The sequence below is a fragment of the Phyllostomus discolor genome, chromosome 5 (genome assembly GCF_004126475.2).
Source record: "Phyllostomus discolor isolate MPI-MPIP mPhyDis1 chromosome 5, mPhyDis1.pri.v3, whole genome shotgun sequence".
NCBI lineage: Eukaryota > Metazoa > Chordata > Mammalia > Chiroptera > Phyllostomidae > Phyllostomus > Phyllostomus discolor.
In genome coordinates, this window is record NC_040907.2 from 146298381 (window position 1) to 146313587 (window position 15207).

General features: G+C 37.0%; 1 protein-coding gene across 3 annotated transcripts in view; it reads left to right on the plus strand.

The window, feature by feature from the left end:
• Positions 1 to 15207, plus strand: part of BTAF1 (B-TFIID TATA-box binding protein associated factor 1) — a 113923-nt gene that overhangs the window by 39313 nt on the left and 59403 nt on the right. For all 3 annotated transcript variants that reach the window (XM_028513543.2, XM_036026992.1, XM_036026993.1), the window contains 3 exons: positions 474 to 614; positions 1410 to 1534; positions 3757 to 3877. In XM_028513543.2, coding sequence (XP_028369344.1) covers positions 474 to 614; positions 1410 to 1534; positions 3757 to 3877 — 387 coding nt within the window. The remainder of the gene's footprint in view (positions 1 to 473; positions 615 to 1409; positions 1535 to 3756; positions 3878 to 15207) is intronic.

A 15207-nucleotide genomic window follows, 5' to 3' on the forward strand; every position in this document is an offset into this window, starting at 1 on the left:
GCAAGACCAATTCTAGGTGAGATTCCATCTTGTATGGTCACATAGGGGTGGCCTCTGAAGGCTAGCTCTGTTGGGGAACTTGGAAAGAGAGTAGATTGGAATAATGAGAAGCAGGAAGGGGCTGGCTTTTCTTTGTTCTTCTCATTGCCCTTTTTGGTAATCAGTGAGCCGGAATGAAAAATACAAGCTCAGGTTCTCGGACCAGGGGTATGTATGTATAATATAGCCTAAAAACCTTGAGAAACTGATGTTTTAAGTCATACTCAGTAGTAAAATACTTGATATTTTTGTAGTCTTTTTCAAATAGGATTAGCTAGATAAACTTCTAATGGTGTTATTTTTCTTTCAGTTTATGTGATTCTTTTTTAATAAAGATTGGAATTTATGTTTTCATATAGCGAATTTAATAAAAATGTTTAAGCACAATATTTAGACTGCAGAAAGTTAATTTATTTTGATGTATTGTTTTACAGGATGTAATCGACACTTTATTGCCTAAAGTTTTAAGTAAAATAATTGAAGGACTCCAGGACCTTGATGATGATGTCAGAGCTGTTGCTGCAGCATCATTAGTACCTGTGGTAGAAAGCCTTGTGTATCTTCAGACACAGAAGGTAAATGGAATACTTTTCTATATTCTTCCTAGAGCTTGTTTACATTTGGGGTAAAGTTTTAGGAAAACATTGAGTACTTTTCTTCTCCTTTATCCTTTTTTTTCTTACAATGCCCTTTTCTGATGTCTGCATTATTAATTATACAATATCCTTGGGAAGAGTGAATTGTGTGTATTAATCTACTTTCTATTTGTGTACACGATATGTAGGGAACTCCCCTGAGGTAAAAAGCAAACACTTCTTGTTTGTTTTACTCTTGGTTTTTAGACCTGAAATTTTTGTTTTGATTGGGGTGTTTTTTTTTGTTTCGTTTTGGCTTTTTTTTTGGCTTTTGGTTTTTTAAATCTGGTCTCATTTTTTGAAGTGCCTTATTCAAAGTCTGAGTTTCCTTTGTATTATCAAAGCCAAGACATGTATATTTGGAAGCACAGCAGGCAATATTTTACAAACAAAATTTGTCTTTAGTGCTGTTGTAAATAAAATTACATAGAGAATCAGATCTTGGGTGTCTGTACTATATTCTTTTTAAAGTAAAGTATTGGCTATCTTATTTCCTGAGTTCTCCCTCCCATTGTGAATCTGGTTAGGAAGTGAAGTTTCAGAGTAGATGTGGCGTTAAAAATAAGGGTAGGGAATTTTAAAGGCAAATAATATCTCCTTAACTTGGCTCAAAACTGGCACCTATGCATGGTCATTGGGACTGTGTATGTTTTTGAATCAGTAGTGACTCCTGGCGTGGCTTGTGAATATTCTGTGTAAAATTAGTAACTGTTTTCTTGATACCTGATCTTATAGGTACCCTTCATTATAAACACATTATGGGATGCTCTTCTGGAACTAGATGATCTAACAGCTTCAACAAATAGTATTATGACTCTTCTTTCATCCCTGTTAACTTATCCTCAGGTCCAACAGTGCAGGTAATTATTTTATTCAGTGGAATAAAGCAAAAATTACTTAAAAATTTCTAGAGAATTAACTCTGAAAGGAATGGTAATATTACCATAAACTTAGTTAATAGAATTATCATTAAATATCAGCATTACTTTTTCCAAAATAATCTCCTCTAGGAACTTTTTCTTTGTAATGTTTATTTCAACTCTTGTTGTTGATTTCAAGGATTATTCATCAGGAAGGGAGTATATAATGATGTAATACAATGTCCGAAGGCTGAGATTGGGTAAATTCAAACACATTAATTAAAAAATTTAGTTTCATGTATTTTCCTATCCTGATAATTGAAATGAAGCTCAGCTAATTGATGTATTCTCTGCCTTTTAGAATGGCTCATGAATGTTATTGTTTCTTTTAATAGTATCCTTGGAGATTCAGAAGTAAAAATTTGCATGCCACTTAAAAAAAATCACAGATGAGAAAATTAATTACTGGTCTTAGCTAGTAAATGTTCAGAAGGTCATGATCATAAATGATTTCTGGCTTTGTAAGTGGTCTGTTTCCAATGATATATGAAAACATATAGAAAATGTTTCAAATAACACTGACCTACTGGTAGTACTTCAGTGATAAATTTAGGCTCAGAGGATGGCCCACAAATTGGAATAGCAAAATAAGTGCCTGGAAAAGCAAATGAAGGGGGGAAAAATAAGGTGGTAGTGCATACGTGGGATTTCCTAATTTTCAGTTGCTTTCATTAGTAATGAAAGCTATAGAGAATAAATGAGTTACTCTGTGTGAAAACTCTTTTTTAAACTGTCAAATACAAGAGTTTTTAATTACCTTTAAGGGCTGGCAAACTCTGAAAGTAGGTAATGATATTTTTGGCTTTGCAAACCATATGATCTTTGTCAAAACTACTCAGCTCTGCAGGTAATGATATTTTTGGTTTTGTGGGCCATATGATCTCTACCAGAATTGCTCGGCTCTGCTATTGTAGCATAAAAGCAGACACAGACAATACATAAAAGAAAGAGCAAGTCTGTTTTCCAGTAAAACTTTATTTAAAAAACCAGGTAGACTGGATTTAGACTGTGGGCCTTAGCTTATTGACATGTGCTTTAAATAAAGGATTTAACTTTAAAAGAAATCACCAACTAGTTTCAGGAAAGCTAGAAAATGTAAGAAAATGAAAATATAGTGAAAATTCTATTAATTCAATATGAAATAATACAGTTTTTATCTTTTCAAAATTGACTTACTAGAAAATTTGCTTCATATATTCTATATTTGGCAGATGCTTTCTAGCTTATGTAAGAAGTGCAGCATGTCATTTGCAGCATGAGCAGTTACACTATTAACAAGGCCTTGTTATAATGCTTTTACATATTTTGAATGTGTTTTATGTCTGTGTGCATGTATACTAAATGTGTAAATTAATGTAAGAAGTCCTGTTTATATAAACCTTTAAGTAATAAAGTATTAAAATATAGGCCTCTTGAAGAGAACCATAATTACACTGACATACTCCTTTTTATTCATGTCTTTTTGTACAGAGGTTTCATATGTATTTCAGATGCTACTGACAAATCATTTCCTGATTCTAGGAAACATTTTAAAATCACTCATGGATGTGACAGGAATCCTGTGATCTATGTTGTTAGCCTAGATATGGCTTTGCTTGCTTCCCATTTAAAATCTAACCTGTAAGAAGGAAGATATTTGAGTTTTCTTAGTAGTGCTAAATGAGGCTAACTTTCAAAGCTACTACCATACCACCTCTTGCTTATTTGATATAGGGCAGAGATGGTCCCAGAGGGGGTGTAAGTTATGTGTATCTAATGGTTACCCATAGGAAAGGGGTAAGGATTAGCAATCTTGATTTCATGTAGGTTTACTATGAGCTAAGATACATGTCCCATTTTCCTGAGTAAGAACTGATTGAGAATAAGAACACTTCTATTGGGAAATTCTAATTTGATAAAGGTAATTCATGATATTAGTGCCATAGAAGTACCTAATGGTACTATTTCTGTTCTTCTTTTTGACTGTGTTTGCTCTGGCTCTTCCTGTACTATAACAGTTTTGAATGAGGGTGTTAAATGAGTGTTCATATGAAAATTGTATTATATTTTTAGAATTTACTCATTGCAAAAGATGATGATTCCATAAGGGAATGATATTTAGATAATGTATCGATGAAGTTTCAACTGCAAATAATTAGATTAACTTGTGTCTTCTTTATTAGTATTCAGCAGTCACTCACAGTTTTAGTACCACGTGTCTGGCCTTTTTTGCATCACACTATATCATCAGTTCGAAGAGCAGCATTGGAAACTCTGTTTACATTATTATCAACACAGGACCAGGTAAGAAGGAATAACTATGTATAGTAATCTTAAAATTTATAGAAATTAATGTTATAAAATAAATTGGACCTCCAGGTTATTCTTGCTACATATCCAAAGATCAGGAGAATGCTGGGCATAGGTAGAGATGGTATGGTGACCATGTAGATACATAGGGATATAATCACTGTGAGGGCAGAACTGTTTTAATATTTTGCTCTAGGTTGTATTACTAGCACTTGGAATAGTGTTTAACACATACACCTTCAGTAAATATTTGTTGAGTGAAAGCATAAATAGTCCCTTCTTGTCAAAGACTTGTATTCACTCTTTGTTCTGTGTGGTTGGTAATTTGATGGTTGGCAGAATCCATCTCAGGTTAGAAGGTTACATTTGAAGCTCTGCAGTACGTCTAAAGACTAACAATGAAATTGCTAGGCGCTTGACTCCTTTTAAGTATTACTCAATCTAAAGAGCATAGTATTTCCAAGGATAGCATACTTCAGGAGTCATACATTGAAACACCTACAGAAATCATTCAGGTAATATTAGTGTGTGAGTGGAATCTGAGGTGAGCTGAGGAGTCCTTCCTTGCCCTGTGTATAAAAGGCTTCACACTCCTATTTTTAAAATAACCCTATAGGTCAAACAAAATACTTGAAATTAGGGAATTATTATAAGGAATCCATTCTTCTATCATGCTGTTATTTATAGGTACTACAGTTTGAGCCAGTAATCGTTAAAAAGCAGTGGTTTATTTTTTTAGACAATAGATTATAGTATAAATAAATATCTTTTAGTTCATTAACCATGCATTTCTGTGTGAATTAGGAATATTCCATGTAGAATTGCTTTTATCTGCAGCATGGTACTGTGTTGCACTTCCATGAATCAGCATCTGCAAATTTTGTTTTGCATTATCTTTTTTGATTTTGTCTAATCACTCTTCTGAGGAAAAATTATCAGGTCCATTTTTTAATCCTCAGTTGATCAGGCATGGGTTGATGCAACAAAACTGGCATGGGTTATTCTGAATTTTTACTTCATTTTTGTTTCAGATCTTTATTTAGGTCCTTTATCATTTTGAAATAATTTTTGTACCCGGGGACAAACTGTAATCTAGGTTCATTGTTTTGCATGTGGCTTTCCAATTTTCCCACCATAATTTATTGAAGAGGCTTTCTTTGCTCCATTATGGGTTTTTGTCTCCTTTGTCAAAAATTACTTGCCCCATATACATGTGGTTTTATTTCTGGGCTCTCAATTCTATTTCATTGGTCCATGTCTTTTTTTCCTAGTGCCATACTATTTTAATCATTGTAGCTCTGTAGTATAATTTAAAATCAGGTATTTTTGATGCCTTCACCTTTGTTCTTTTTTCTCAGGAATGCTCTGCTATTCAGGGTCTTTTGTAGTTCTCTACAAATCTGATGATTTTTTGTTCTGTTTCTTTAAAAAATGACATTCGAATTTTGATGGGGATTGCTTTGGCTAATATGGCCATTGTAACTATGTTGATTCTTCTAATCCATCAGGGAATATCTTTTCATTTCATTGTGTCTTTTTCAATCTCTTAATAGTATTTTGTAGTTTTCAAATACAGTTCCTTCACATCCTTTGTTAAATTTATTCCTAGGTATTTTATTCTTTTGGTTGCAATTGCAAAAGGAATTTTTTTTTTATTACACTTTCTGAAGTTTCATTGTTAGTATACAGGAAAGCAGTGGATTTTTGTACATTGATTTTGTATGCTGCAACTTAATTTATTTTTTGTTTCTAATAGTTTCTTTTGTGGAGTCTTTAGGGTTTCCTATAAACAGAATCATGTCATCTGCAACAATTCAAACAGACAATTCAGTTAAAAAAAAATGGGCAGAGACCTGAATATATACTTACCCCAAGAAGACATACATACAAATCACCAGCATTCCCAATTTAGATGTCTTTTATTTCTCTCTTGTTTTCTTTTTTAAAATTTTTAATTATATGTTTTCCCATTATCTTATTTCTTTCTCTTGCCTGATTGCTTTGGCTAGGACTTCCAGAACTATGTTGAATAAGAGTGGTGAGAGAGGTCATCCTTGTCGTCTTCCTGATTTTAGAGGCAAAGCTTTCAATTTTTCACCATTGAGTATGATGTTAGCCAAGGGTTTGTCATATATGGCGTTTATTATGTTTGGGTATTTCCTTCTGTACTCATTTTATTGAGTGTTTTAATCATAAATGAATGTTGTATGTTATCAAATGCCTTTTCTGCATCTATTGATAAGTCATATGATTTTTGTCTTTTGTTAATGTGAAATATTACATTTATCGCTTTGCATATATTAAGTCATCCTTGTGCCCTGGAATGAACCCCACTTGATTGTGATGTATTATTATTTTTTAAATGTATTGTTGTATTTGACTTGTGAGCATTTCATTTAGGATTTTTGCATCTGTATTTTTCAGAGATATTGGTCTGTAGTTTTCTTTGTTTTTGGTTTATCCTTGCCAGGTTTTGGCATCAGGCATATGTTAATCTTATAAAATGTGTTAGGAAATATTGCCTCTTCTTCAGTATTTTGGAAGAGTTTGAGAAGGATAGATATCAAATCTTCTTTGAATGTTTGGTAGAATTTACTAGTGAAGCCATCTGCTCCTGGACTTTTATTTTTTGAGAAGTTTTTGATGGTGGTTTCAATTTCTTCCCTGTTGATTAGTCTGTTTAGATTTTCCAGTTCTCCGTGATTGAACCAAAGAAGGCTATGTATTTCTAGAACTTACCCATTTCTTGTAGGTTATTGCATTTGGTGGCATATTGTCTTTCATAATGGGTTGGCCAAAAAGTCCATTCAGGTTTTTTCCATAAAATAAAAGACACATTTTCATCTTTACCAGTAAAGATGAAAGAGTAAATTTTTGGTTTGGATATTTTGAGTATGTTGGCTATCTCCCATGTAGTATGATGTTGATTGTTTTCAGTTAATGTCTCTATTTGATCACTAATTGTGGATTCTATTTGCTTGGAGAATCATTTTCCACCCTTTCATTTTGAGTCTATCTTTGTCTTTGCAGCTTAGATGTGTCTCTTAAAGGTAGCATATGGTTGGATTTTGTTTTTTATCCGGTCTGCCACTCTGCCTTTTTACTGGTGAATCCAGTTCATTTACATTTAGAGTAATTATTGATGTATGAGGATTTTCTTTGCTTTTTTAAAAGTATGTTATTTCACCCTGGCTGGCGTAGCTCAGTGGATTGAGCACAGGCTGCAAACCAAAGTGTTGCAGGTTCGATTCCTAGTCAGGGTACATGCCTGGGTTGTAGGCCATGACCCCCAGCAACAGCACATTGATGTTTCTCTCTCTCTCTCTCCCTCCCTCCCTTCCCTCTCTAAAAATAAATAAATAAAATCTTTTTAAAAAAGTATGTTATTTCTTTCTTTTTAGAGGGAGGAAGGTAAGGAGAGAGTGAGAGAAATATCAATGTGTGGTAGATAATTGATAGATTGCCTCTCACATGCCCCCAACTGGGGGCCTGTTCCACAGCTCAGGCATGTGCCCTGGGCATCGAACTGTCAACCTTTCAGTTTGTAGGCCAGCAGCACTCAGTTCACTGAGCCACACCAGCCAGGGCGATGTGTGAGGATTTTCTATGGCCTTTTTTTTTTTCCTGATAGCTCTGCACATCCATTGATTCTTTTTATTTTTAAAGATTTTATTTTTTTATCTTTAGAGAGAGGGGAAGAGAGGGAGAGAAACATCGATGTGAGAGAGAAACCACTGATTGGTTGCCTTTTGCACACTCCCCAACCTGGGACAGAACTGAGTACCCAGGCATGTGCCATGACAGGGAATCAAACAGGAGACCTTTGCTTTGTGTGATGACACCCAACAAAGGATCCACCTTTGGTCAGGGCTCCATTGGTTTTTTTCCATTGTGTTTATGTCTGTTGTTTTTGTTTGGTGGTATTCCATACCTCATTGCTCTGTTTCCTCTCTTACTTTTTTTAAGTTATGTGTCTCAGTTTTGTTTTGCTTTTTGCACGTGGTTACAATTGGGTTTATAAAAAAGAAAATTTCATATACACAGTAGTCCTTTTTCTTTTGATGCATCTTATCTTCATCTTCCTTTGCAAATTTAGACGTTTACTCCCTCCCTGCCCTTTTATGTTTCTCTTCTTACAAATTACCCCCATTTATGCCGTAAGTTTGTTGGTGATCTTACTTGTAGTTTTGTGACTTTTTGTTCTTTGTTCCAGGTAGCATAACCCCTTGAGTAATTCCTGCAGTGAATATCTGGTGATAAATTCCCTCAGATTCTGTATGACTGGAAAAGTCTTTATTTCTTCTTCATAGCTAAAGGATAACTTTGCTGGATAATTTATTCTTGGCTGGTGATTTCCCTCCTTCAGTAGTTTGAATATTTGGTTCCACTCTCTTCTAGCTTGTAAAGCTTCTGCAGAGAAGTCTGATGATTAACCTAATGGGCTTTTCTTTACAGTTACTTTCTTCATTTCCCTGGACCCCTTGAGAATTCTTTCTTTTTTTTTTTTTTTTGATTTTTTTTTCAATTTATTCACTTTTAGAGAGAGAGAGAGAGAGAAACAGAGAGAGAAGCAGAGAAACATCAATGTGCGGTTGCTGGGGGTTATGGCCTGCAACCCAGGCATGTACCCTGGCTGGGGATCGAACCTGCAACACTTTGGTTCACAGCCTGTGCTCAATCCACTGAGCTATGCCAGCCAGGGCGAGAATTCTTTCTTTGTCAGTAATTTAAAAAATTGTTTTTAGCCCTGGCTGGCGTAGCTCAGTGGATTGAGCACGGGCTGTGAACCAAAGTGTCGCAGGTTCGATTCCCAGTCAGGCCACATGCCTGGGTTGCAGGCCACGGCCCCCAGCAACCACACATTGATGTTTCTCTCTCCCTCTCTTTCTCCCTCCCTTCCCTCTCTAAAAAAATAAATAAAGTCTTTAAAAAAATTTTTTTAATTGATATTAGAGAGAGAGAAAGGAAGGGGAAGAGAGAGACACACACTGATTGTTGTTCCACTTGATTGTGTATCCCTTGGTTGCTTCCTCTGTGTGCCCTGACCAGGGATTGAACCTGAAACCTTGGTGTATCGGGATGATGCTCTAACCAACTGAGCTACCAGGCCAGGGATCTTTGTCATTAATTTTTGACAATTTTAATACAATGTGCCTTGGAGAAGGCCTTTTTGTATTGAGGTAATTAGGTGTCCTGCTTGCTTTTTGGATTAGAGGGTCTAGCTCGTTGCATAGATTTGAGGAATTCTCATTGATTATTTGTTTGAAGAGGCTCTCTGTTCCCTTCTCCCTCTCTTCTGGTATGCCTGTTATTCTTTTAGTGCTCTTTCTGGTGGAATCAGATAGTTTTCATAGAGTTCTTTCTTTCTTTTTTTTTTTTTTAATGCTCAGGACTCTCTCTTCTTCCCTCTCTGTCATTTCTAGATTTCTGTCTCCAAAATCACTAATTCTTTCATCCATCTGGTCATCTCTATTTCCTATGTTTGCTAGTTCATTCTTGATCTCTTTTATTGAGTTCTTCATCTCTGTAATTTGTTTCATTCTTTAAAAAAATTTTTTTAATCCACATCCAAGGACAGTTTTTCATTGCTTTTTTAGAGAAAATGGAAGGGAGAGAGGAAAGGAGAGAAACAGTGAAGTGAGAGAGAAATATTGATTGGTTGTCTTCCATATGTGCCTGGACCAGGGAATGAACTTGCAACCCTTCAGTTATGGGAACATGCTCCAATCAACTGAGGTGCCCCAGCCAGGGCAACATGTTTCATTCATTTGGGGTGGGGGGAAGAGAGGAACATCCATGTGAGAGAGAAGCATTGATCAGTTGCCTCCTGTGAGCGTCCCGACCTGGGATTGGACTTGCAACCCTTTTATGGTACACAGACAACATTCCAACCAACTGAGCCACCCAGCTAGGGCTGGTTTTTTTAAAGTTTCAGTCTGTTTGGTAAAGTATTCATTTTGTTCCTTGATTTGTTTTCTGGGCTCATTACATTGAGTATCTGTATTTTCTTGCATCTCTCTCCCTTTTTTTTTTTTCTTCAGAACTACCATCTTGAATTCACTCATTTAAATCACGTATTTCCATGTCTTTCAGTTTATTTTCTGGAGATGTTTCATTTTCTTTCTGAATTGCCTCCCTACCTTGGTTATTCATGGTATTTGATGGATTCCTTTTCTGTCTAGGCATCTATATATTTATGGCATTTCTCTAGTAGATTGATACAAAGACACTTTCTGTTCTTTTTCTGTAGGTGGTGCTGAATCATATGCTTTTTAGCTCTCTTGCACTCCTCTGGCTTTTCAGATCTCTTCAGGGTGGTGGAAAATGGGAGTTGAGTACGTCCCCAATGAGTGGGCTTCCCCTGTTCCAGGAGACCAGCCTCACAGGAGAAAACATTGGGCAGTGAAGCTCCAAATCTACGAAATCCCACTGCTGTCCTCTGCAGCTAGATTCTCCATCAATATAGTAGCCGCGATGTGTGGCAGTGGGTGACCTTCCTGACTTCAAAGTGGCTTTGCCCTCTTGATAATGGCAACCTCAGACATCCACAGAGTCACCCCTGTACTCTGATACTATGATCATTCACAGAGTTTGCCCTTTGCTCAGGGAAAAGGTGATTCTGTAGTACCAGTTATGAGATTTGCAGATCATGTGCTCCACAGCCCACAAAGGAAGGCAAGCTCTGGGAGGTTAAGGGGCAGTCAGGCTCCATGGCTTTGTTTCTGGAATGCCAATTATGAGACAGCTGTGGCCACATCTCTGCGTTGTATCACTGCCCAGGTCACTGGGCTCAGCAGCAGAAGTTACTGCCCACTGCTGCAGGAATGCCCACTGAATATCTTTGTTCCTCTTAGCTGAAGGGAGTGCCATCCACATCCTGATTCTTCCGCTCTCCAGGCTGAGTTCCACCATGAGCACCCAGCTGTAGGGCTGCATCCATGGCTGAGCTCAGCTCTTCTCCCTTCTCACTTCCCCAGTTTGCTTCCACTTGCCCACCTTTAGGATGTTTGTGTGCAGATCTCTCAGGTGTGTTTCTGATGAGCAAGGAATCCTTTGCTGACTTATAGCTATTTAAATTTTTCTAACTTCAAGGGCAGAGGCCAGGGGGATCTCTCACTGCCATTTCTCTGGTGTCATTTGTACTGTTCCTTTTCAGTTGCTTTTTCCTAGTTATTCTTCTTAGCTGTCAGTTGTGCTTTCTCATTTCTGTTAGTCTCATAATGTGGTGTTTTCTGCCATGTATTGAATTTTTTTACAGTATAGGTAAGATCACAAGATTGTTCCAAATCCCCTTCCAAATATTTTTTAGTCCCTAAATGATTGTTGATATTGGCAATTAAAATTATATGGTCTCAGGATAATTTTGGGTACCATAGATCAGTTACTTACAGATTGGTTAGTGATTTGTCATTGTCTACTATATTAGAATTAAATTCCTGCCTTTCTTGGTCTTCTGTTACTTGGATCTTGTCAGCCTTTTCTCGTACTATTTCCTAATATATAACCTGAAATCTCCCAAGAAAATTTCCCAAGTCCACCCCTGTATGCCAACTATAACCATGTTATATTCATTTTATCAAACTTTACCTGCTCCCTCCTTTGTAAATATTATCTCTTTTTTCCCTTCTCTATTTCTTTCCTTCAAGGAACAGGTCAAATCTCTAGTGGCACAAAGCTATTCCAGTTCTATAATTCACTGTGATTTGTTTTTTATCTGAACCATTGTTTAAGGTCATTATTCAGTGAAACACTTATTTAATGGCTGTTGTGAATCTTGTGATCCCAGCAACATTATTTGCTTTCTGAGATGATATCAGAGTAAACTATGTCTGATGCTTTCTGATGCTTTTGTCTGTTTTTGTAGTCTTTTCCACGGTGTTGTCTGATTATTGATTGATTCGTAGCTACATGCAAACTCTTGTAATGCAAGTCTGTGATCTCTTACCTTTAATTCTGAAATTCAGAGGTTTTTTGTAATTTGTGTTAACTTAAAGAACTACTCATTTGATGAAAAAAACTGACCATTTTTAAGAAAGGCTATTAATAAGTCTTCAGTCTACTTAATATGTCTGCTTTCAAATTTTGCTGCAGACATATTAATATGTTTTATTTAGGTGCTGCCTCTGACCCTATTGAGGATATTATGTAACATACAGTATATAAAACCTCATTACTATTCTAAAATTGAAAAACACTGAATTTCAAAACAACTTGGATCCAGGGAATTTGGACTAGAGATGATAGACCTGTACTTCTGATAAAATCTACCCTCACTTTAACTTGCCTTTCCTTGTCCTAAGCTGCTTTTTATCACTATTTTTCCTCACCAATGGTTTGATGAGGTCAATGGTTTAACCAAACAGGAAGTCTGGGTTTTAACCTTGGCTCTACCATTTGTTAACTCTATGACCTCAGTCGTTTATTTAACCCTTTTGGCTATAATCCCTACCCAGACTTTCTTGGTGTTACAGGACCAGGTAAGATAATATATATGAAAGTGCTTTAAAAATGTTAATGTTACACAAATATGAACAATTAATAGTACTGATAGTGAGGACAATAATTAACACTTTCACTTCTGGGAATTTTTTAATAATAATTTGGAAATCTTGTTTGTATTCTGGGGTTTAAGAATAATATTTAATTGTAATAATTATAATCCAAGCTATTGTAGAGGGGTTATGCTATGGTATGAACTATTAAGTGTTATGAACTGGTAAGCACTTTACATGGGATAGCTACTCCCATTCCTATTTTGCAGATCAGGGAACTAATGATAAAAAATTAAGGAACTTTTCCCAAGCTCACATAGCTAGCTGTACAACTCATGGTAAGCAGCTCAACTCAGCTCAGAATCATGTCTAATTCTGGCTGACTCTCAGTTCTTTTTTTTTTTTTAACAGTTTTTATTTTTCAATTACAGTTTTTTCAGGTGTACACCCCAGTGACCTTCCCAATGAATCTTGTGCCTATCTGACACCATACATAGTTATTAGAATATTATTGGCTATATTCCTTATCCTGTACTTTACAACTCCATGACTGTTCTATAACAACAAATTTGTACTTCTTAATCCCTTCAGCTTTTTCATCTGACCCCCAACACCTCTCCCATCTGACAACCATCAAAATGTTCTCTGTATCTGTGAGTCTGTTTCTGCTACCTAAGAATATGTGAGAGTTCTTGTTCCACATCATCACCATAATTTGATGTAGTCACTCCTTTTAATTTTTGCCATTCTGGTGGTTGTGTGATAGTGTCGTTTGGGTCTCATTTTTGTATTTCTTTGCTGACTAATATGTCCATTTTTTATGTCTTTTTGGTCATTTGTAGGTCTTCCTTTCTGAAGTGTCTGTTTAAATCTTTCGTCTGTTTTTAATTAGGTTGTCTTTATTGTTGAGTTGTAGGAGTTTTCCTATAATACATTCTAGATACCAATCCTTTGTCACATAGATGCTTTCTGAATATTTTCTCCCAGTGGGTGGCTTGCCTTTTCATTTTTTAAAAATATATTTTATTGATTATGCTATTACAGTTGTCCCATTTTCCCCTCTTCACTCCCCTCCACCCTGCACACTCTCTCCCATCCACATTGCCCCCCTTTTAGTTCATGTCCATGTGTCATACTTATAAGTTCTTTAGCTTCGATATTTCCCATACTATTCTTACTGGCCCCATCTATTTTCTACCTACCATCTATGCTACTTATTCTCTGTAGCTTTTCCCCCTCTCTCTTCCTCCCCCTTCTTTGTTGCTAACCCTCCATGTGATCTCCATTTCTGTGGTTCTGTTCCTGTTCTAGTTGTTTGCTTAGTTTGCTTTTGTTTTTGTTTTAGGTCCGGTTGTTAATAGCTGAATTTGCTGTCATTTTACTGTTCATATTTTTTATCTCTTTTTCTTAGATGAATCCCTTTAACATTTCATATAAAAAGGGCTTGGTAATGATGAACTCCTTTAACTTGACCTTATCTGAGAAGCACTTGATCTACCCTTCCATTCTAAGTGAAAGCTTTGCTGGATAGAGCAATCTTGGATGTAGGTCCTTACCTTTCATGACTTGGAATACTTCTTTCCAGCCCCTTCTTGCCTGTAAGGTCTCTTTTGAGAAATCAGCTGACAATCTGATGGGAACTCCTTTGTAGGTAACTGTCTCCTTATCTCTTGCTGCTTCTAGGATTCTCTCCTTCATTTTAATCTTGGCTAATGTAATGATGATGTGTCTTGTTGTGTTCCACCTTGGGTCCAAGTTCTTCGGGACTCTCTGAGCTTCCTGGACTTCCTGGAAATCTATTTCCTTTGCCAGATTGGGGGAGTTCTCCTTTATTATTTGTTCAAATAACTTTTCCATTTGTTGCTCTTCCTCTTCCCTTTCTGGTACCCCTATAATTCCGATGTTGGAATGTTTCAAGATGTCCTGGGGGTTCCTAAGCCTCTCCTCATTTTTTAAAATTCTTGTTTCTTCATTTTTTTCTGTTTGGTTGTTTCTTCTTCCTTCTGGTCCACTCCATTGATTTGAGTCCTGGTTTTCTTCCCATCACTATTGGTTCCCTGTGCATTTTCCTTCATTTCACTTAGGGTAGCCTTCATTTGTTCATCTAATTTGTGACCAAATTCAACCAGTACTGTGAGCATCCTGATCACCAGTGCTTTGAACTGTGCATCTGATAGATTGGCTATCTCTTCATTGCTTAGTTGTATTTTTTCTGGAGCTTTGATCTGTTCTTTCGTTTGGACCATTTTTGTTTTGTCTTGAGGCACCTGTTATGTAGTGAGGGGTGGAGCCTTAGGTGTTTCCCCTGGTGGTTCAACCCAGTGGCTGGGTTGTGACGCTGTATGTGGGGAAGGGGTCCAAGAGGGAACAATGGTGCTTGCTCTGCTTTCTGCTGGATTTCAGTCAATTCCCCCAAGCAAATTGGGCCCATCTGGTGCTGATTCCTCAGTGGCTGGGTACGTTCTGGGACACTGTGAGTCCCTCCAACAGACTCTCCTGTGAGGTTCTCCCAACGCATCAACCTCACAGGTGTTTTCTCTCCATGTTTTGAGGCTTTATTTCCCCGAGCTGGAACCCTGGGTTGTGTGGTCTGTCTCGCTCCCCAGTCTCACCTGGTTTATCTGCATGCGAATGTGGGACTGCCTGTCCACTAGTTGCCTTGTGTGCAGTGCCTCTCCACAGTTTGCCACCTTGTGCGCCTGGGGTCCGCCAGTTGCTGCCTCGTGCTCAAGGTCACCACCTGCCCTGCCATGAGCCCTCTCTGTACCGGCTCCCAGACTCTGCCCCTCCTACTGGTCTGGATGAATGTGTCTACTTTAACTCCTTGGTTGT